The sequence below is a fragment of the Symphalangus syndactylus genome, chromosome 20, assembly GCF_028878055.3.
Source record: "Symphalangus syndactylus isolate Jambi chromosome 20, NHGRI_mSymSyn1-v2.1_pri, whole genome shotgun sequence".
Classification (NCBI taxonomy): domain Eukaryota; kingdom Metazoa; phylum Chordata; class Mammalia; order Primates; family Hylobatidae; genus Symphalangus; species Symphalangus syndactylus.
In genome coordinates, this window is record NC_072442.2 from 25028359 (window position 1) to 25052408 (window position 24050).

Sequence of the window (24050 nt, forward strand, 5' to 3'; positions counted from 1 at the left end):
GGCCTACCCCTTACAGAAACCACCTATCCTCTGGGAGGTTTAATTACCTGGAAATGTCGCAGCTGCACTGCTACCTGTGTATTTTCTGTTTTAACACTGGTAGCTCTCACCACATAAGCTTAATTACTGGGGGCAGAGTGACATGCTCGTGCACAGTCAAGATTCCACTAAAATGGTTTGATTTCGTTGTAAATAGTCTCGTATTGCCTAATACATTAAAACTCTTGAAATGATTGTACTGCTAGGCCCTGTGTCTTCAAAACGGGCTTTCTTGGCATTATTTAGTTTACAGGTGGACTTTTTTTTTTTTTTTTTAAAGGAAGCCACATTATTGAATGTGTAAGAGTACTATAAAAAGCTGATTGCTCATCTTGAGTGTCAAGACCCAGTTCCGGGTACTTTATTCTTTAGATTTGGTAGTGTAGCATTACCGATCCTCTGTCCTGTGTTGCTGTACTATCTCCTTTAAAAGGAAATGGCTGAAATTTGAATTGAATCTGAACAGGAAATGAGTGCAGTTGCTTGCCACTATTTAAGAAATGAAATTAAGCTTTTCCGAATATCTTTTGAAATCTGCGTTTTGATGATGCTGAAGCTTTGGATTATACATTTGCTTATTTCGATAAGGTGCACCTAAGTCTCTTCATCTCATCAGTATTCTTTTGCTATCAAAGGCAGTTGATCAGTTTTGTTCCTCAATATTTTTTTTTTGCAAATGTCTACCGAAGTTTTTTCAAATTTTATGTAAAATGCAAGTCATTGCAGAGATGCCAGTCTATCTCTTTTATGCTTGCCAGTCTCAATTAAGACTTGATTGAGCTGCAGTACTTTAAAAAGGATTAGAAGAGCTATTGAATGACTTAATTTATTAGAAGTTTTTAAGTGACAGTATCTACAATTATTCAAGTGCATTTATTTTTCATGAAAAAGGTAGAATGATTTGTTCTGACATAAAGTAAATAGTGTTGATGCATTAGAAATTGTGTGTCTTGATTATGATTTCTGTACTTTTTGCGTTAGAAGTATAATGGACTTGTATTTTTAAATAGTTGAAACTAGCACTGTGATCATATTAAATAATGCATTTCTCAGTTTGGACTCCAGATAGGGATTCATTTGTTGATATTTTCTTTCTTCTCCCCCTTGCCAACATAAACACTTCTGAAGCATATAGTTATGATATCAGCCTTTAAGGTTTATTGTCCCACAATGGCTGTGGAGTTAAAAAAAAAAAAAATTCAGTGAGTTTGGATATAAGATTATTATTTAATGAATAATCATAACATAGGAAAACATATCAAAACATAGGGAAAACCAACATAAATAGTCTTTAAAAGACACTAGTTCTTGGTATATTCACATAACCTCCTTTGTGAATGCAGCACATTAATATATCTGTCATATAGCACTTTAAAATGGCCAACTTTTTAGGTGCTTTTATATTGTATTCTCTCCACAATGATGTGACTTTCCAAAATTTTCCACCAAAAAAGATGTAACCTTGCAATGTGGTTTAGTATGGAACTTACTTTGCACTGTATCTGGCGGTTGAATTTTGCTTTTACTGTACTGTGGACTTGTGACTAAGGCAAATAAAACTTGAGCTCACTTAATTTAAATATCTCAAAAGAACATTTAGGAAAAGGCGCAGTTTTTCTTTGCTTCAGAATGGGTTTTTATCACAAAGGAATGAGTGAGATTTATTTGTGTTGGAACTTCTGCACAGTCATTGCATGCTGTGAGTGAATGTTAGTGAAAATTCTTGTCAAGGGAAACAAGTTTCTTTCAGGATATTCTACCAAATACTACTGAAAGGGAGAATGCAGAGCAAAACACCTGTTGGGAAAGAAGGGGAAAAGGGAAGAGGGAAGGAAGATGCCCCTATCAGTTTTATGCTCTGCACTGTTCCTTTGATAGATGGCAGTGCATGCCTGAAGTTAACCTTAGGTTTTGTCTTTGTCCCTAGGGTCTGTAGGTATTGCACTGAGGAAACCTTGTTTGAACTTATTTCAAATAGTAGTCTTAGGATTTTGATAGTAGCTAAATGTTGCAATACAGTTACAATGTTTACAGGCAGTTGCAGACTTTATCATTTTAGTTGGGATGCTGAAACTCTACCCTTAGTTAAACTGGCAGTTGTAACTTGGACTTGTAAAATGAAATTAACAAACTTGTATGTAGAGTAGTAGCCTTAGGCCGGGTTTGGTGGCTCACCCTTGTAATCCTAGCACTTTGGGAGGCTGAGGCAGGTGGATTACTGGAGGTCAGGAATTCAAGACCAGCCTGGCCAACATGGCAAAACCCCGTCTCTAATAAAGATACAAAAATTAGCCAGGCATGGTGGTGGGCGCCTGTAATCCCAGCTACTCAGGAGGCTGAGGCAGGAGAATCCCTTGAACCTGCGAGGTGGAGGTTGCGGTGAGCCGAGATCTCACCACTGAACTCCAGCCTGGGCAACAAGAGCAAGACTCTGTCTCAAAAAAAAAAAAAAAAAGTAGCCTTAGGCCCGGCGCTGTGGCTCACTTTGGGAGGCCGAGGCCGGTGGATTGCCTGAGCTTAGGAGTTTGAGACCAGCCTGGGCATGTGGTGAAAATCTGTCTACTGAAATACAAAAAAATCTGGGTGTGGTGGAGTGCGCCTGTAGACCCAGCTACTGATGACACTGAGGCAAGAGAATTGATTGAACCCCCAGGAGGTGGAGGTTGCAGTGAGCCGAGATTGCGCTACTGTACTCCAACCTGGGAGACAAAGTGAAACACTGTTTCAAAAAAAAAAAAAAAAAGCCTCTTCTTTTATGTGATATGTTGTATCCATGTTTAGAAGATTCCCGTGGTAGTTCAGTGAGCTTGAACACTTGAGTATAGGATAGGGCTGATGTAGATGTATTTGAGAAAATCCCAAATAAGTTGGTGGAATGGTGAAATATTTAAGAAAGTCTTATACTCTGTGGCTAAAATGTTGTTCAGTGTTACTACAATTATAAAATAACAGGTAGAATACAGATTTGATTTTAGAGAAATCTGAAGAATTAAGTTTTTGTTTTTTTTTTGAGACAAAGTCTCGCTCTGTCGCCCAGGCTGGAGTACAGTGGCCTGATCTTGGCTCACTGCAACCTCTGCCTCTCGGGCTCAAGTGATTCTCCTGCCTCAGCCTCCTGAGTAGCTGAGATTACAAGTGCGCGTCACCACGCCCAGCTAATTTTTTTGTATTTTTAGAAGAGTTGGGGTTTCCCTATGTTGGCCAGGCTGGTCTCGAACTCCTGACCTCAGGTGATCTGTCTGCCTCTGCCTCCCAAAGTGCTGGGATTACAGGTGTGAGCCACCACACCCGGCCAAAATATATATTCCTTCTAAAATCTTGAAAATTAACTACAAAACAAATTACCCTTAGTCATACGTCTCAGGGATAAGCAGAATTTGGTGTAATTTCAGTCCTAGACACACACATAGATACAGAGTTAATATATTGTTTTCTGTAACATTTTTTGTCCTTATTTATTTCACTAAATGTAATTTTGAAAACATTTTTTCTTGTCATTCTTAAACATTTTTAATGGCTGTGTAATATTCTGTTGTATGACATTCTGTAATTATTTTTGCACTGTTGGACATGGAGGTTGTTCTAGTTTTTGCTATGAATAAACTAAGAACATAAATAATGCAAAAGTCTTTGCATTAAAATGTTTTTCTCAGGCTTTTGGAAGTGGAATTACTGGTTGGATCAAAGGATAAGAACCTTTTGTAAAGTTCCAGGTACATATTGTCAAATTGCTATGTTTTTTTTTGTTTTTTTTTGAGATGGAGTCTCACTGTGTCACCTAGGCTGGAGTGCAGTGGTGTGATCTTGGCTCACTGCAACCTCTGCCTTCCAGGTTTAGGTGATTCTTGGGCCTCAGCCTCCTGAGTAGCTGGGATTACAGGCGCCCACCACCATGCCCGGCTAGTTTTTGTATTTTTGGTAGAGATGAGGCTTCACCATTTTGGCCAGGCTGGTCTTGAACTCCTGACCTCAAGTGATCCGCCTGCCTCGGCCTCCCAAAGTGCTGGGATTACAGGCGTGAGCCACTGCGCCTGGCCAGATTGTTACATTTCTGCATTGCAGTTTACTCTCCTAATTTAAACCAATCTAAATAGACTACTCTGATAAGAGTTTGGGTTTTTTTTTTTTCTTTTTATTCTTGTTTGCATGTACAGCGTTAATCTGATAAGAGTTCTTAATGTCTTACACTTTAAAAAAATAATAAATGGTAGCATATCCACTTGGGAATTAGATGTTTTGTAATTGTTAAAAGTTTAGCATTTAATGTTTTCTTTCAACTTTTAACAGTTAATTTTACTGAGGGTGATAGATGTTACAAATTGTGTGGAGTAAAACCAAAATGACAGTGATTTTAATAAGTGCAAACTTAGTATATTGTTGGTTAGAACTTGTGAGAATGCGCTAAAAACAGATTTTTTTTTGTGGTCAGGAGAAACCAGAACAGATACTTAAGAGTGAAAGTGGGTAATGGATTCAATAAACTTTATAAAGCAGTAATTGCAGCACAATAACTTGTTCTATTTGTGGCTAGTTATGGGTAGGGAACCTCTTCATGAAGCTGAATGCTAATGATGCCTCTATAAAACCACACCTGAAATACTTTACAGGACTGTCTTCCTTTAGGTAACCTAGAATCTCAAGATTAAGTTAAGGAAGTGGTTTTAAAGAATGAAGAACAAATTGTGCTACTAGCCTCTTTGCCTTCCCCTTTTTATTTTCATCTCTTAAAACACTGAACAGCATATAGTGATTGGCCAGAAAACAGTAAGGTAAAAAGCCATTGTCCTAAGTGTTTGAAAGGCGAGGACACAGTATTTAGTTTGAGTGCATTGTCTCCAACCAGAGTAGTGAGTAAATCCAAGAGAAAATTTAGTAGTATGTAAGCTGATGAAACCAGGAAAGATAGAAATAGATTAGATCTTAGTATTTTTGGTACTAATTAGGTGAAAATGAAATGACTGGAAACGAGCTTTGTTTTTAAAAATAACCCTGTTCTTTATTGACTTTTTTTTTTGAAGCAGAGTTTTGCTCTTGTCTCCCAGGCTGGCGTGCAATGGCACGATCTCGGCTCAGCACAACCTCTGCCTTCCGGGTTCAAGTGATTCTCCTGTCTCAGCCTCCCAAGTAGCTAGGATTACAGGCATGTGCCACTATGGCTAATTTTTTGTATTTTTAGTACAGACATTTTCTCCATGTTGGTCAGGCTGGTCTCAAACTCACGACCTCAGGTGATCCACCCGCCTCGGCCTCCCAAAGTGTTGGGATTACGGGCGTGAGCCACCGGCTTCTTTATTGACCTCTTAAAAAGAATTCCTAAATCAGGTATTATCCATATAATTAAAATATTTTAGGCTGAGCGCGGTGGCTCATGCCTGTAATCCCAGCACTTTTGGAGGCCTCGGAGAGCGGATCACCTGAGGTCAGGAGTTCGGGACCAGCCTGGCCAACATGGTGAAATCCTGTCTCTACTAAAAATACAAAAATTAGTTGGGCGTGGTGGTATGCCTGTAATCCCAGCTACTTGGGAGAATTGCTTGAACCTGGGAGGCAGAGGCTGCAGTGAGTCGAGATTGAGCTACTGCACTCCAGCCTAGGCAACAGAGTGAGACCCTGTCTCAAAAAAAAAATTTTACAAATCAGCTCGCAGGTCTCAGTATTATTAGATGTGTTCTTTGATCTCCGTTTCAATTTTTAAAACAGTTGATCAGAATAGAAATACATACTGAGTCAGAATTTAGGATTTTGCCAAAGAACCAGACTGGAGAGATTTTGATTTGGTTAAATAAGGAATATTCTTTGTTTCTTAAATTGATAGCTTTGATCTTTAAACAGTATAGATAATTGTGGTTTTTTATTACAGCTATTGGTATGTGGTGAAATGGTGTATATTTGTATCAAGCAAGTGAAAATATAAATGACAGTTTTAGTTACTTAAATGGCAGGTTTGGAGTGACCTGCAATATTCTGTTGAGTTACATGGTTCCAAAAGTTTATACCTTTTTAATGACTTGACAGTTAAATTTTTATGTGTCTTAAACCTTTTGATGATTCCAGAAAATGTGAGTTAATTGAACTATTAACTATTTTATTGCTTTTATTATAATAGTTTTTTGGACCAGGATTTCCAATATCAGGATTTTTTTTTTTTAATTTGAGTAGACCATGTTAATTAGAATAAATACAATAGGCAGTATGGATCATTAGATATTTTGCTCATTTCAGTCATCCTCACCAGATCATTTATAGCTACAGCATTAAAATAGACCATTGACTTCAGTTTTGCTTTGTACTGTTGATAATGTATGAAAGTGCTTGTAACAATGTCTAATACATATAAAGTGTCTTTATTATTACTTATTGCTACCCCCCTTTGGAGGTATTAATAAGAAGACTGAGAAGGAAAACTAGAAACAAGATGTCAGGGTTGATAAACCTGAAAATTGGATTGACATTTGGACATTTCTTCTGTATGTATGGAAGAAAAAACTTCCAGAATGGTAAAAGCTATTGAAATGGGTCGGGCGCGGTGACTCACGCCTGTAATCCCAGCACTTTGCGAGGCCGAGGCAGGCAGATTGCCTGAGCTCAGGAGTTTGAAACCAGCCTGGGCAACATGGCAAAACCCTGTTTCTACTAAAAATACAAAAAATTAACCGTGTTTGGTGGCAGGTGCCTGTAATCCCAGCTACTCAGGAGGCTGAGGCAAGAGAATTGCTTGAACCTGGGAGACGGAGGTTGCAGTGAGCCGAGATTGCGCCACTGCACTCCAGCCTGGGTGACAGAACGAGACTCTGTCTCAAAAAAAAAAAAAAAAAGCTATTGAAATGGAAGCATGTCTCTAAACATGGTATAGTGAATATAGAATTGGAAGCAAGGAGCATTAACTCTTCCCCCCCATAATATATAGTATATATGCATTGTAATACATTTGGGAAATTTAGGAACACATACAGAAAAAGTTGTCTTACTACCTAGAGATAGCCACATCTAATATGTTTTCTTTTTTTGAAAGATAAAGTATACACACTAAAAATTTGAATTGTGTTGTACATGCAGTCCGGATTAAGTTAGTATTTGCATCATAGTCCATCCTCTTAGTACCTATTTGTCTCTCTGCTTCATATATCTCATATTGCTCCATTATCAAATCAAAAACTCTTAAATCTATTGCTTACATTTGACTTAGCTGTTAATGAGGCCTCATTTTGTTGCTAGAACAAGCATGTTTTAAATTTCTGTAATATGGAAGGAAAGGAATGGTCACATCCATTAAAGAAGCAGGTCGTTGGTGCTGGTTGGGGTAGGGAGTGATCTTTTTAAGATCGTATTCAACTGGGTAGGGATATTTTGTTTTTGCCTTAAATGGGTGTTTTTGTCTTGACTTCACTCTTTGGTTTTGTAGGAGTTTGTGGTCCTTGTTATGTGGAAATGTGGAAATAGTTTGTCCTGGTACAATATGTTTGATCTTTAACAATGTTTTAGCTAAGATATACATGTGTTACTTTCATTGTTTTGAAGGCATATCTTTTTCCCCCACATTTTAATACCCAAAATCAGGATGCTGCTTTAATTTGATGACATCTTATAGTAAAAATGGCTTGTAGTGATACATAACTATGGTACTACTTAAAATCTGTGGTGTGACAACAGAACAGTAAAATGTACTAATTACACATTCCCATTATGTGACATACTGAAGCCTCCTTAAGTTTCATATGCCTTCCTATGGTAGTGAATTTTGATAATTGAATAAGTATATCAATGTGCCCTTTTTGTTCATAATTAGAGCAAACATTTACTATGTGCCAGGCAGGCACTGTTCCGGCCGGGCACAGTGGCTCACGCCTGTAATCCCAGTACTTTGGGAGGCTGAGGTCAGGAGTTCGAGACCAGCCTGGCCAACATGGTGAAACCCCGTCTCTACTAAAAATACAAAAATTAGCTGGGCATGGTGGTGGGTTCCTGTAATCCCAGCTACTCGCGAGGCTGAGGCAGGAGAATTGCTTGAACCCAGGAGGTGGAGGTTCTGATGAGCTGAAATCATGCCACTGCACTCCAGCCTAGGTGACGGACGAAGACTCCGTCTCAAAAAAAAAAAAAAAAAAAAAAAAAGGAAATTTGTCTTGTGTACTAGATTTTTTTTTTTTTGGACAGAGTTGCACTCTTGTTGTCCAGGCTGGAGTGCAGTGGTGCGATTTCGGCTCGCTGCAACCTCCGCCTCCCGGGTTCAAGCAGTTCTCCTGGCTCAGCCTCCCAAGTAGCTAGGATTACAGGCATGCACCACCAAACCCGGCTAATTTTATATATTTAGTAGAGACGTGGTTTCTCCATGTTGGTCAGGCTGGTGTCGAACTCCCGACCTCAGGTGATCCGCCGCCCCCTACCCCACTGGCCTCCCAAAGTGCTGCGATTATAGGCGTGAGCCACTGCACCGGGCCATGTACTTGGATTTAACAAAATTTTTTGGGGGGCTAGGGATGGGTGCAAATCTGGCTTTCACGGGTCTATTTCTGGAATTTGTAGGCTGTATCCTGTTCTCAGAGGGGTAAAATAATTGATTGCTGTTCTGTTTGCATTTTAAGATGGTGATGGAATTTCCTGACAATGTGTTAAATCTCGATGGACATCAGAATAATGGTGCACAGCTAAAGCAGTTCATTCAGGTAATAGTTTTTTCAATCAGTGTTTTTAATGGTGTATGTGTATTTTAAAGACTCATTTAAAATTTAACTGTATTAATTTTATATAGGATTCTCTAGGTCTTAATATTGCACTGAAATTGCTCTTTCACCATTGCTATAGTAAGCATGCATAGTTACTTACCTGATTTATGTAACTGCCGTGTGAAAAAGAATTGGTGGTGGTGTGTTAATATTTTACATGTCCGTAAGACTTTAATTTTAAAACCAGGCCATCTTTCCTAGTTTTTAAAAGATAAGGTATATAATTTTTCATTAAAAACTTGTTGGTTTCCTGCTGTAGTAATTGTTTTGTTCGGACAAAATAATCCTATATTATGAACTTTCTGATGTTTGTTTAATTTCTGAGAAATATAGTACTTTATAAATACGCTTAAATGCAATATACAGTGGTCCCTCAGTATCCGTGGGGGATAGTTCAAGGATCCCTATGCAAACCAAAACCCACAATGCTTATAGAAAATGGTGTAGTAAGGGCTGGGCATGGTGGCTTATGCCTGTAATCCCAGCATTTTGGGAGGCTAAGGCAGGTGGATCACTTGAGTTCAGTAGTTAGAGACCAGCCTGGGCAACATGGCAAAACCCTGTTTCTACAGAAAATGCAAAAAAGTTGGGCGGACATGGTGGCATGTGCCTGGGGTCCCAGCTACTCAGTAGGCTCAGGTGGGAGATCTCTTGAGCCCAGGAGGCAGAGGTTGTTGTAGTCAGCTGAGATCGCATCACTGCACTCCAGCCTGGGCAATAGAGTGAGACCTTGTCTCAGAAAAAATAAGATGTATATTTGCATATAACCTCTGCACATCCTCCCATATACTTTAAAGCATATTTAGATTACTTATAGTACCTAATACAATGTAAATGCTGTGTAAATAGTAGTTGTACTGCATCTTTAGGGAATAATGACAAGGAAGAAAAGTCTGTATATGTTTAGTACAGATGGCACCATCCTTTTTTTCCCGTCAAATATTTTCAATCCTTGGTTGGTTAAAGTCACAGATGTAGAACTCATGGATATGGAGGGCTGACTGTAATTAAGATATTGGAAGATGACTTGTTAGTTTACTTCAGAACTCTTATTTCTACTTTTAGAGAAAACTTTGAATGGAAGGGTAATGGTAAATGTGAGAAAATGCTTCTTGGGAATTATCCTAATTTCCTATCTGTTTTTGGTAAATCTGAAAGTGTTAACTGCAGTTAACTATAACTCCATCAGGTAGAAGTTACTTACTAGAGTTTGCTCATTTCTCCGCAACAGTAGCTCTCAGTTATTTTTCTACCTTGTCATAACCAGCAGATAACAATTCATAAGCAGCAGCATGCTAGTTACTCACTTCCCTACATAAGGAAGATAGGCCATGTTTTCTCCCTCTAATCTGTAATACACCTGTTCATGCCTCTGGATTGGGAATTGCTGCTCCACACGATTACCATCCTAACTTGACTCCTATAGCTAAACATAGTGATGGTAAGTGTGTTGTTAAAAGTTGTAAAAACAAAACAACACACAAAATACAGGCCAGGCGTGGTGGCTCACGCCTGTAATACTAGCACTTTGGGAGGCTGAGGCGGGTGGATCACAAGGTCAAGAGATCAAGACCATCTTTGCCAACATGGTGAAACCCCATCTCTACTAAAAATATTAAAATTAGTTGGGCATGGTAGTACACACCTGTAGTCCCAGCTACTCAGGAGGCTGAGGCAGGAGAATCGCTTGAACCCAGGAGGCAGAGGTTGCAGTGAGCTGAGATTGTGCTACTGCACTCCAGCCTGGTGAGAGAGCGAGATTCCATCTCAAAAAACAAAAACAAACCAAAAAAAAGGTACAGCTGTATTGTGCTTTTTTTGTGTGTGTGTGTGTTGTGAGAGGACTGGCCTAATACTCACTGAACCAGCCCTACATTTCCAGATGCAGGACTGCTTTTTGGCATACTAAGCAGAGTTGTTTATATACCCTAGATTCTAGAGCAAGGGGGTTTGTGGTGCAAATTCCGTACAGCATGGACAAGGCTGACTACTTTGCCTTTCTGACTCAGTTGCAGGTACAGCTGATAAACCCTGTCCAGGTTGTACTTACTGCACAAGAATAGGAACCAGTAGTAGTGAAAGTGTAATTTTATGTCTTTTTAAAGGACACTCCTTCATTTTCTTTCCCTCTTTCAGCGACATGGTATGCTTAAGCAACAGGATCTAAGTATTGCCATGGTGGTGACATCACGCGAAGTCCTGAGTGCGCTTTCTCAGCTTGTCCCATGTGTTGGTTGTCGTCGCAGTGTGGAGCGCCTCTTTTCCCAGCTTGTAGAGTCTGGAAATCCTGCTCTTGAACCCCTAACAGTAGGGCCCAAGGGAGTCCTGTCTGTAACTAGAAGCTGCATGACTGATGCAAAGAAGCTTTATACATTATTTTATGTACATGGGTAAGTATAATCAATTAGGAGAAAACGGGTTTGTTAAAATTTAAAACAGCTTGGTGGCAGTGGCAGCTTATTTTCTTGATGGAAAGATTGAGTCTAATTTAATAATTTTATTGAGTAAGTTGTACGTACCAGTGAATGTAAAGTTTCTGCTCTCCACGTGGGGAGAGGCAGACAGTAAGCAAATACTCAGTTTGTCAGGGATGATAAGTTAGAAAAATCAGTAAGGGAGGTAGAGAATGGAGCGGGGGTAGAATTATTGTGGAGGGTGGTCAGGGAAGGCCTCCCTGATAAAATGACATTGAATATAGACTTGAATGAAGTGAGCAAGTGAATCTTGTAGAAAACTGGGGGAAGGCAGAGAAGGAACAGCTAGTGTAAAGGTTCTGAGGTTGGGGTTTTATTGGCATGTTTGAGGAATAGTAAGGAAGCCCTTGTGGCTGGAGCCAGATGAATGAAGGGAACAGTAATAAAAGATGGGGTCAGCAGAGTAATAAGGCCGGGCGTAGTGGCTCATGCCTGTAATCCCAGCACTTTGGGAGGCCGAGGCAGGCAGATCACGAGGTCTGGAGTTCGAGACTAGCCTGACCAATGTGGTGAAACCCCGTCTCTACTAAAAATACAAAAATTAGCTGGTGACGCGTGGCTGTAATCACAGCTATTCAGGAGGCTGAGGCAGGAGAATCACTTGAACCCAGGAGGCAGAGGTTGCAGTGAGCCGAGATCACACCACTGCAGTCCAGCCAGGGCGACAGAGCGAGACTCCATTTCAAAAAGAAAAAAAGAAGAGTGACTGGGCGCAGTGGCTCACGCCTATAATCCCAACGCTTTGGGAGGCCGAGGCAGTTGGATTGCCTGAGCTCAGGAGTTCAAGACCAGCCTGGGCAACACGGTGAAACCGAGTCTCTACTAAAAATACAAAAAATTAGCCAGGAGTAGTGGCGGGTCCCTGTAATCCCAGCTATTCGGGAGGCTGAGGCAGGAGAATCTGTTGAACCCGGGAGACGGCAGTTGCAGTGAGCTGAGATTGCGCATTGCACTCCAGCCTGGGCAACAAGAGTAAAGCTCCATCTCAAAAAAAAAAAAAAAAGTAATAAAAGGTCCAGTCATATTTTTATTTTTTTCAGACAGAGTTTTGCTATTGTTGCCCAGGCTGGAGTGCAGTGGCGCGATACCGGATCACTACAACCACTGCCTCCCGGGTTCAAGCGATTCTCCTGCCTCAGCCTCCCGAGTAGCTGGGATTACAGGTGCCCACTACCACGCTCGGCTTTTTTTTTTGTATTTTTTAGTAGAGACAGGGTTTCGCCATGTTGGCCATGTTGGTCTTGAACTCCTGACCTCAGGCGATCTGCCCGCCTCGGCCTCCCAAAGTGCTGGGATTACAGGCGTGAACCACTGTGCCTGGCCGAGGTCTTTTGTGTTTACTCTGAGATGAGAAGCTTTGGGAAGGTTTTGAGCAGAAGAGTGGCATAGTCTGATGAAATTTGGCTTACTTTGACCTCTGTATTGAGAATGAATGATGGCCATGGACGTAGTGAAAAATGGTTATAAAGGATCCTGGATATATTTTGAGGAATGAGCCAATGGGATTTTTTGGATAGATTGGTTGTGAGGGAGGCCATCAAAGATGATTCTCAGATTTGTGATGTAAAGAATGGACAACAGGCCTTGTGTGGTTGCTCACACCTGTAATCCTAGCACTTTGGGAGGCCGGTAAGGGTGGATCACCAGAGGTCAGGAGTTTGAGACCAGCCTGGCCAACATGGTGAAACCCCATCTCTACTAAAAATACAAAAATTAGCCGGGCGTGGTGGCAGGCGCCTGTAATCCTAGCTACTCGGGAGGCTGAGACAGGGGAATCGCTTGAACCCGGGAGGCGGAGGTTGCAGTGAGCCAAGATTGCACCACTGCACTCCAGCGTGGGCAACAGAGCGAGACTGTCTCAAAAAAAAAAAAAAAGAATGGACAAATGGTTTCCATTTACTGAGATGGACAAGACTGAGGAGAAACGTAACAGAGCTCATCTTTGGGTGTGCTAAGTTTGAGATAGCGATTAGACATCCAAATAGAATTCAGAGAGGTCTGGGTTAGAGCTGTAAGTTTGTCTCATTTAGTGAATATAAATAGGAAAAGAAGAAGAGGTCTGAAAAGTAAACCCTGAGGCTTTCCTATTTAGAGATGGCGGTAGGGACTTTTGATATTTACTGTGCCTGGGCTTGGGAAAATAAGCCTTGGAGTGTTTTTGAACAGAGGAATAATGTAATCTGATTCATGTTTTAAAAGGATCACTGTAGCTGCTGAGTGAGGCCTGGAATGTAAAGAGCAGAAGGTGCAGCAAGGAGACCATTTAGGAGGCCAGCTATTGCAGTTGACTAAGCTAGAGATTGGGTTGGACAGGGATGATAATGGTAGAGGTGATAAGAAGTGATCTGATTCTAGATTGGTTAATTTTTATTTAGCTTTTATTCTTTTTTTTTTTTTTTTGAGACAGTCTCACTCTGTCTCAAGCTGGAGTGCAGTGGTGCAGTCTTGGCTCATTGCTACCTCCGCCTCCCAGGTTCAGGTGATTCTCGTGCCTCAGCCTCCCGAGTAGCTGGGATTACAGGCGTGTACTGCCACACCTGTCTAATTTTTGTATTTTTTTTTAGTAGAAATAGGGCTTCTCCATGTTGGCCAGGCTGGTCTCTAACTCCAAGCCTCAGTCTCCCAAAGTGCTGGGATTACGGGTGTGAGCCACCATGCCTGGCCTCATTTTAAAATTTTCTGTAGAGATGAAAATTTTGCTACGTTACCCAGGCTGGCTTTGAACTCCTGGCCTCAAGTGATCCTCTTACCTCAGCCTTCCAAAGTGCTGGGGTTATAGGCATGAGCTACTGCACCAGGCCTGATTCTAGATATATTTAAAGGGTAGAATTGACAAACTTTGCTCATTGGTTGGATGGAGGGTGCGGATAGTAGTGGTGTGTATTCTATATTTGCATAAAATTTCTGTTGATGACTCCTCTTCAAGGATGTATTGTGTTTACATAATGTTTTGTGAGGCTTTTATATGTTTTTTAAAGACATGAGGTCTCACTATGTTGCCCTGGCTGGCCTCAAACCCTTGGGCTTAAGTGATCCTTTCACCTCGGCCTCCCAAATAGCCGGGACTACAGGTGTGTGCTTCTGCAACTGGTGTATTTACATAATGGCTGGGCAAGGGAAGATGGCTGAGAGTCAGGTAGCAGTCAGTGTTGAAATACGTGAGTGCCAGGCATTCTGCTAGATACAGTGGATAGAGAAAAGTGTTTTTTGTTTTGTTTTGTTTTGAGACTTCTCTCTAAAAGACAGTAAATAGAGATTTTAAAATTTGAAAGTAAAATGAATTAAACCCTTAATATGTTTTATTTTTAATTAGGTCCAAACTAAATGACATGATAGATGCTATTCCAAAAAGTAAGAAGAATAAGAGATGTCAGTTGCACTCCTTAGATACGCACAAGCCAAAACCTTTGGGGTAAGTAGAATTGAATACCAAGAGGCTTTGTCATTGTTAAGATTATATATTTGATCATATTTAGTAAAAGAAATCCACTGCTTGCTTTAATTCATTAATTGGTTATACTCTATGACATAGGTCAAAATAAATAGATCCTCTTGTTATGTTGGCCATTTTGCCTTGATATGTATAAAGTCTCAATGTAGATCTGATTAAAAGATTTTTTTATGTTAAATATGTTTTAGAGGAGGGAGGTTGAAGTCTTTTTTTTTTTTTTTTTCTTTTTTTGAGACGGAGTCTCCCTCTGTTGCCCAGGCTGGAGGGCAGAGGCGCAATCTCGGCTCACTGCAACTTCCACCTCCCTGGTTCAAATGATTTCCTGCCTCAGCTTCCTGAGTAGCTGGGGCTACAGGTGCATGCCACCACACTGGCTAATTTTTGTATTTTTAGTAGAGATGGGGTTTCACCCTATTGGCCAGGCTGGTCTCGGACTCCTGACCTCAGGTGATTGCTGGCCTCAGCCTCCAAAGTGCTGGGATTACAAGCGTGAGGCACCACACTCGGCCGGTTGAAGTCTTTGTGAAAATGTATGCAGCTAATATTAACGTTTTCAAAGTAGTGGTAATCATTATTTGATCTACAGAATAGTCATAATGTATAAATTATTTATCTTTCTTGTCTCTAGCTGTAATTTACCAAGGTTTTAAAAAAAGTAGTTACGACAATATTATGATAATATGTATTTATGTAACTAATTTGTAGTTTTCTATATTTATTATTATTTTTTGAGATGGAGTCTCCTCTGTCGCCCGGGCTGGAGTGCAGTGGCATGATCTCGGCTCACTGCAACCTCTACCTCCTGGGTTCAAGCTATTCTGCCCTAGCCTCCTGAGTAGTTGGGACTACAGGCGCGTGCCACCCAGCCCAGCTAATTTTTTGTATTTTTGGTAGAGACGGGGTTTCACCGTGTTAGCCAGGATGGTCTCGATCTCCTGACCTCATGATCCGCCCACCTCAGCCTCCCAAAGTGCTGGAATTACAGGCATGAGCCACCGCGCCCGGCCTATTTTATTTTTTAAGCAAATATTGCCTGATAATAGTTTGTAGTTTTCTTCTTGGTTAAGTGCTATAGTGTTCAAGGTTGCTTTTTCACTTTCTCCCAGCACAGTGCCACAGTTGTCCCCTACAAAATTGCCTGGGGGTGGGGATGGTGAGGTGAAGCCATGGAGTGTGAAGAGACTTTCTAAGACGTGACTTTAGTTTTGGAGAGAATGGGATATTAAAAAACAATACTTCTTTATTAATTTTATTTTTTAATTATTTTTTTGAGACATAGTCTTGCTCTGTCACTCAGGCTGGAGTACAGTGGTACGATCTCAGCTCATGCAACCTCCGCCTCTTGGGTTCAAGCAATTCTCATGCCTCAGCCTCCTAAGTAGCTGGGATTACAGATGTTCTCCACCACTCCTGACTAATTTTTTTGGGTTTTTAATAGAGATGGGGTTTCACCATGTTGCCCAGGCTGATCTCAAACTCCTGACCTCAAGTGATCTGCCTGCCTTGGTCTCCCAAAGCGCTGGGATTACAGGCGTGAGCCACTGCACCTGGCCTCTGAAAAGTTAATTTTTAAATATCTCATTTGTGTCATTGTCACCTTTTTTTGTTTTTTTTTTTTTTTGACCTGAACTTCCGAGTGACACCATTATTGTATAGACATTTTCCTCCCTGACACAAAGACTTGGATGACCAGGCAGTGGTGTGTTAATAATCTTTTAAGTTTTTTTCCCCTGTACTGAGCAGCAAAAAATACTTAAAACATTTTATCAGCCAGGTGCGGCGGCTCACGCCTGTAATCCCAGCACTTTTGGAGGCTGAGATGGGCGGATCACAAGGTCAGGAGTTCGAGACCAGCCTGACCAACATGGGGAAACCTCGTCTCTACTAAAAATACAAAAATTAGCCAGACATGGTGGCGCACACCTGTGATCCCAGCTACTCAGGAGGCTGAGGCAGGAAAATCGCTTGAACCCGAGAGGTGGAGGTTGCAGTGAGCTGAGATCGTGTCGCCTGGGTGACAGAGCGAGACTCTGTCTCAAAAAAAAAAAAAAAAAAAAAAAAAAAATAGGCCGGGCGCGGTGGCTCACGCTTGTAATCCCAGCACTTTGGGAGGCCGAGGCGGGTGGATCACGAGGTCAGGAGATCGAGACCAAGGTGAAACCCCGTCTCTACTAAAAATACAAAAAATTAGCCGGGCGTGGTGGCGGACGCCTGTAGTTCCAGCTACTCAGAGAGGCTGAGGCAGGAGAATGGCGTGAACCCGGGAGGCGGAGCTTGCAGTGAGCGGAGATCGCGCCACTGCACTCCAGCCTGGGTGAAAGAGCGAGACTCCGTCTCAAAAAAAAAAAAAAAAAAAAAAATAGGGCTGGGCGCAGTGGCTCACGCCTGTAATCCCAGCACTTTGGGAGGCTGAGGTGGGTGGATCACGAGGTCAGGAGATCGAGACCATCTTGGCTAACACGGTAAAACCCCGTTTCTACTAAAAATACAAAAAATTAGCCGGGTGCGGTGGCGGGCGCCTGTAGTCCCAGCTACTCGGGAGGCTGAGGCAGGAGAATGGCGTGAACCCGGGAGGCGGAACTTGCAGTGAGCCAAGATCGTGCCACTGCACTCCAGCCTGGGCGACAGAGCAAGACTCCGTCTCAAAAAAAAAAAAAAAAAAAAAAAAAAAAAAAAAAAAAAAATAGGCTGGGCGTGGTGGCTCATGCCTGTAATCCCAGCACTTTGGGAGGCCAAGTTGGGTGGATTCTTTGAGGTCAGGGGTTCGAGACCAGCCTGGCCAACATGGTGAAACCCTGTCTCTACTGAAAATACAAAAATTAGCCGGCCATGGTGGCAGGTGCTTGTAATCTTAGCTACTTGGGAGGCTGAGGCAGGAGAATCGCTTGAATCCGGGAGGCGGAGGTTGCAGTGAGCTGAGATCACACCATTGCACTCCAGCCTGGGCGACGAGTGAGACTTTGTCTCAAAATTATAAATAAATAAATAAATAAATAAAATAAATTTTATTAGTAAAATTGTCAAACATAGAAAAGTAAAAAATACAATGATTGAACCTCCCATGCACGTTTACCAAGATTTAGTAGTTATCAAGAGTTGCCACACTTGCTTCATTTATCCACCTTTTTCTTTGTACTTTAAAGCAAGTCCCAGGCTTCGTGTTACTCTATTGCATCCTTCCATGTGCATCTCTAAATATATGGACATTTTTTTTCACACATTGTCATCATAACACCTAACAAAATTAAGTGTAACAATCGAATACCCATTTCATACTCAGATTTTACCTGTTTTTGTTTTTTATTGAATGTTGGTTTGTATGAATTAGGATCCAAACAAGAACCACACATTATGTTCTTGTGGCCTTAAGAAAAGAAGTTTTCTTAAGGACAGTTGTTATTTTGCTGCTTGATTTGTCAGTATCTTTTTTTCTTTCTTTCTTTCAAATTCTTTTTTTTTTTTTTGAGACGGAATTTCCCGTCACCTGGGCTCGAGTGCAGTGGCGCGATCTCAGCTCACTGCAACCTCTGCCGCCTGGGTTCAGGTGATTCTCCTGCCTCAGCCTCCTGAGTAGCTGGGATTACAGGCACCTGCCACCATGCCCGGCTAATTTTTGTATTTTTAGTAGACGCAGCGTTTCACCAGGTTGGCCAGGCTGGTCTCGAACTCCTGACCTCAGGTGATCAACCCGCCTTGGCCTCCCAAAGTGCTGGGATTACAGGCATGAGCCACCGTGCCTGGCCCGATTTGTCAGTATCTTTTAAAAATTTTTTATTTTTTATTTTTTCATCAGCTCATTTTTCCTTCTCAGATTTATCAGTAGCTTCAGAGAATTTCTGACTCTAAATGCAGAGTACAGGCTAATTTTTCACATTAGAGAATGACCTGTTGGATGAAGGCATAGAGTGGTATGATATAGTAAAGAGCTTGCCTTCTGGTACTTTTTTCTGTTAAGCATATTCTTTGTTGATGAACTGAGAAGCAAGTAGCCCAGCATCTTATGCATCTGTGCTCATTGCTGCCTTCCTTCAAAGACTAGTCCTTCCACTCTTGCTCTGCACTCGAGATCTTTTTTGTTTTCAATCACTTTGCTTATTCAGTTACCTACTTTTGTTAAATTTACATTCAGCTCTGTTTTTCTATCTTTCAGCTTACGAAACAAAACAAACCTCCACAGATTTTACATCCCCTTCTAGCTACAGTTCCACTACATGGGAAGTCAGTATGTTTTAGAAGGCTGTTTGCTGAGTATGGAATCAGTGTGAATGGACTTAATTGATCTTAAGTGGTGTCTGTCTCTTGACTAAGGTACCTTCAGTTATTCCCACAGGCCACATAGGATAGCAGGCTAAGCAGTACGGTATGCTTAGCCAAGGCTCCCTCTCCCTTGGATGGTCACCACTATTAAATGCTACTATGATTCTCCATTTTATGTATTTCCACTCCCCCTCCAACTGCTACATCCCCACCCCCCATAGCTTTTTAAATTTGTTTAGTCTATTTCCAGAGAAAGTATAATACAGTTGATTAGGTTTTAGCCTAATAAATAGAGATCTAGGTCAGCCTTTCTGAGAGTATTCTCTCATCTATGCAAGTAAACCCAGGTTATTGTCTGTATGGGAGTAAGTTTGAGATCTGAAAGAAAGATCTAGGCTGGAGTTGTAGGCCTGTAGCTTATCTTAGAGAATGTTATGTAAGATCACCTAAAGGGAAAGAGAGTAAAAGAATTCTGAGGAATTTAATGGTAGAAAAGAAATTAGTAAAGAAACCTGAGAAAGAGTAGCCAGATAGGTAGAAGGAAGCCAAGGTGTAAAAGCGTTCTGAGGAAGTCTGATCAATTGTGTTAAATGCTGCCAAGTTATCAAGGACCCAAAAGTGAACATTGGATTTAGTAACAATGAGATAATTGGTGATCTTGATGAGCTGAGCTAGTGATTGAGTGGAAGCAGAATCCAGGTTGCAGTGATGGAAAAGTGAATGCAATGTAAGGTTGTCATGGATTAAGCTGTGAATGGAGAGTGTGGGAGCAGAACCAGAAAGTGGAAAGGTTAATTTTTTGGAAAGTTTGATCTTAAAAGAATAATAGAAGGCATAAAGTCTAGGATGTTTATAAATAAAATCCTGATTTGAGATACAGATTTTTTTTATAGAGCTTTTTTAAAAAAAAAAATGCTTTCACATTCTGATGATACAATAATCATTCTTCAGCTCTGATTTCTCTTTACGAACCTTTCCCTGAATTATGAGGACTTGAGTTTGACAGTTTTTCAGTTCTGGGAAATTATGCATTATACTAATCAAGTATAGTTAATAAAAGAGGGGCTGGGCGCAGTAGCTCACACTGGTAATCCCAGCACTTTGGGAGGCCGATGCAGGCAGATCACGAGGTCAGGAGTTCGCGACCAGCCTGGCCAATATGGCGAAACCCCCGTCTCTACTAAAAATACAAAAATTAGCCAGGTGTGGTAGCACGTGCCTGTAGTCCCAACTACTTGGGAGGCTGAGGCAGGAGAATCGCTTGAACCTGGGAGGCGGAGGTTGCAGTGAGCCGAGATCACACCACTGCACTCCAGCTTGGGTGACAGAGTGAGACTCTGTCTCAAAAAGGAAGTATCAGAGTTGAGAATAGAAGGATGTAGCATGGAAAGTGGAACAGATGATGTTTTTGTTGTCACAAATAAGGGCAGCTAAACCTTGGCCTGAGCCCTTGTGAGAGGGAGTACAGAGCTGAATTGTGTGGATAACTTATATTTTAGGCAGAGGGTTGAGAAATACCCATTTAGCTACGTAGAGTAAGTTAAAAGTTCAGAGGTTTTTCCATCTCTAGCATCCAAGGTGTAATGAATTCCTTGGACTGCACTGAGACCTGCAGAAGAACAGACAGGAGCCAGTTGTTCAGAACCATGAAAAATCAAGAAGGCTGTGATTGAATGGAGTATAAACCCACGTTTCCCTTGGAATGCAGGTCCAAGATAAATGTGCTGCAACAAAGCAAAATGTGTGGCAATTTTTTTTTTTTATTTTATTTTTTTATTTTTTTTTGCCTTCAAGCATCTGTTTAACAAAGCACATCTTGTACAGCCCTTAATCCATTTAACCCTGAGTTGACACAGCACATGTTTCAGAGAGCACGGGGTTGGGGGTAAGGTTATAGATTAACAGCATCCCAAGGCAGAAGAATTTTTCTTAGTACAGAACAAAATGGAGTCTCCTATGTCTACTTCTTTCTGCACAGACACAGTAACAATCTGATCTCTCTTTCTTTTCCCCACATTTCCCCCTTTTCTTTTCGACAAAACCGCCATCGTCATCATGGCCCGTTCTTGATGGTCGCTGTCTCTTTGGAGCTGTTGGGTACACCTGCAGAAAGGCTGTCACTTCACACTTGGAAGGTTGCACAGCGGCCAGGCAGAGGCACACCTCACTTCCCAGACGGGGTGGCGGCCGGGCAGAGGCGCTCCTCACTTCCCAGACGGGGTGGCGGCTGGGCAGAGGCGCTCCTCACTTCCCAGACGGGGTGGCGGCTGGGCAAGGCGCTCCTCATATCCCAGACGGGCGGCCGGGCAGAGGCGCTCCTCACTTCCCAGATGGGGTGGTGGCCACGCAGAGGCGCTCCTCACTTCCCAGATGGGGTGGCCGGGCAGAGGCGCTCCTCACCTCCCAGACAGGGTGGCCGGGCAGAGGCGCTCATCACTTCCCAGACAGGGTGGTGGCCGGGCAGAGGCGCTCCTCACATCTCAGACGGTGGACGGCTGGGCAGAGGCGCTCCTCACATCCCAGACGATGGGCGGCCGGGCAGAGGCGCTCCTCACATCCCAGACAATGGGCGGCCGGGCAGAGGCCCTCCTCACATCCCAGACGATGGGCGGCCGGGCAGAGGCGCTCCTCACATCCCAGACGATGGGCGGCCGGGCAGAGGTGCTCCTCACTTCCCAGACGGGGCGGCCAGGCAGAGGCGCTCCTCACATCCCAGACGATGGGCGGCCGGGCAGAGGCGCTCCTCACATCCCAGACGATGGGCGGCCGGGCAGAGGCGCTCCTCACTTCCCAGACGGGGCGGCCAGGCGGAGATGCTCCTCACATCCCAGAGGGGCTGGCGGCCGGGCAGAGGTGCTCCTCACTTCCTAGACGGGGCGGCCAGGCGGAGATGCTCCTCACATCCCAGAGGGGCTGGCGGCCAGGCAGAGGCGCTCCTCACTTCCCAGTTGGGGCAGCCGGGCAGAGGCACTCCTCACGTCCCAGACGATGAGCGGCCAGGCAGAGACGCTCCTCACTTCCTAGATGGGGTGGCGGCCGGGCAGAGACACTCCTCACTTCCCAGACGGGGCGGGCGGGCAGAGGCACTCCTCACATCCCAGACGATGGGCGGCCAGGCAGAGATGCTCCTTACTTCCTAGACGGGGTGGCAGCCAGGCAGAGGCTGTAATCTTAGCACTTTGGTAGGCCAAGGCAGGCGGCTGGGAGGTGGAGGTTGTAGCAAGCCGAGATCACGCCACTGCATTCCAGCCTGGGCAACATTGAGCACTGAGTGAGCGAGACTCCATCTGTAATCGCAGCACTTCGGGAGGCCGAGGCGGGCAGATCACTCAAGGTCAGGAGTTGGAGACCAGCCTGGCCAACATGGCGAAACCCCGTCTCCACCAAAAATACAAAAACCAGCCAGGCGTGGCGGGCGGCGCGTGCCTGCAATCCCAGGCACTCGGCTACACTCCATCCTGGGCAACAGAGGGAGACCGTCTCAAAAAAGAAAGAAAAGGAAGGAAGGGAGGGAGGGAGGAGCAAGTTTCATACTGAAGGAAGGGAGGGAGGGAGGAAGGGAGGGAGGGAGGAGCAATTTTCATACTGAAGGAGGGAGGGAGGGAGGAGCAGTTTTCATACTGAAGTTGAACCCTGTTGGGGAGGGAGAGTGGGAAGTTTTTAGTAAGTTTGTTAAAAAAAAAAATTGTATAGGGCTGGGCTTGGTGGCTCGCGCCATGTAATTCTAGCCCTTTGGGAGGCCGAGGTGGGTGGATTGCTTGAGTTCAGGAGTCGGAGACCAGCCTGGGCAACATGACAAGACCCTGCTGTCTCTACTTAAAAAATACAAAAAAAAAATAATAATAATAACCGGGTGTGGTGGTACACGCCTGTGGTCCTAGCTATTCGGGAGGCTGAAGTGGGAGGATCACTTGAGCCCCTGCAGGGGTGGGGTTGCACTGAGCCAAGATCACGCCGCTGTATTCCAGCCTGAGTGACAGAGCGAGAGTCGGTCTCGAAAAAATTACCACATAGTTCTTACTAATTTAGGCTGTATAAAGTGTTCATCTTAGTGTACTATCTTTTAGTAAATGTAAAACTTATTCACTGTAATTAATCTATGACCTTCCCAGCTACTTGTACATGTGAGGGTAGATAATAGTTTTGTTACCATGGATTAGCTTTAAAAAGGAGTGATTACAAAAAAAAAAAAAAATTGAGCTGGGCATGGTAACTCAAACCTGTAATCCCAGTGCTTTGGGAGGCTGAGGTGGGAGAATGGCTTGAGGTCAGGGGTTTGAGACCAGCCTGGGCAACATAGTAGAGACCTTGTCTCTACAAAATAAAAGTAAAAAAAAAAAATTAGTTGATGATGATCTCATTAAGTAGATCAAAACTTCTTAGAATTTTCAGTTTGTGGAAGATTGGTCTGTGTTTATAAGGGAAAATACTTGATAATTTTTTTGGTTATTTTGACTTTAGAACATTCCAACTATATTTGCTCATAGAATACTTAGTTTATTAACCAGTTGCTCTCTTGATAACTACAAATGTTGTTAAATTGTATCAGATAAACTTGATAAGCAGAAGTTTTTATATAAAGATATGAGCACACATTTAAATGAACGTTATATTAATATAAAGTGAGTATGTAATCATGTAATTTGTAAACATGTTCTAATATCTTAATCATTAAAGTGTTCATGATTTTAATTTAGACTATAGAAATTATTTCTTCAGATTATCTCAGTGTCACTAAGCTTTGTACTACACTATACTACAGTGAAGAGAGCAGTAGCAGTGTCAGTTCAGAAAAGTTAAGTACAGATAAGAGAAATAGTGAAGACCACAGGAAGGACAGCAAGTGTAGGATCATTTTCCATTATGGATCTTTCCAGGGAACAGCCAGGTAAAATCAATACTTTAATATGTTTTTGGTTTTTTTAATGTTTTACCCTTCTGTATTCTTCCTTTTCACTAATATTTATTCTGTCTACAGAGGTTGTTGGATGGATGTATGGGAACTAATGTCCCAGGAATGCAGGGATGAAGTAGTTCTAATTGACTCGAGTTGTCTTTTAGAAACACTAGAAACATATCTACGAAAACACAGGTAAGTCTGATGGT

The 24050-nt window shown here is 42.5% G+C and overlaps 1 protein-coding gene across 6 annotated transcripts in view; it reads left to right on the top strand.

Moving 5' to 3' along the window:
- Positions 1-24050, top strand: part of GGNBP2 (gametogenetin binding protein 2) — a 52505-nt gene that overhangs the window by 1259 nt on the left and 27196 nt on the right. For 4 of the 6 annotated variants that reach the window (XM_055257051.2, XM_055257052.2, XM_063628611.1 and 1 more), the window contains 4 exons: positions 8622-8702; positions 10899-11152; positions 14550-14648; positions 23923-24036. In XM_055257051.2, the coding sequence (XP_055113026.1) occupies positions 8622-8702; positions 10899-11152; positions 14550-14648; positions 23923-24036 (548 nt within the window). Of the gene's footprint in view, positions 1-8621; positions 8703-10898; positions 11153-14549; positions 14649-23706; positions 23833-23922; positions 24037-24050 lie in introns of all 6 variants that reach the window. The other 2 variants (XM_055257049.2, XM_055257050.2) reach the window with 1 other exon arrangement.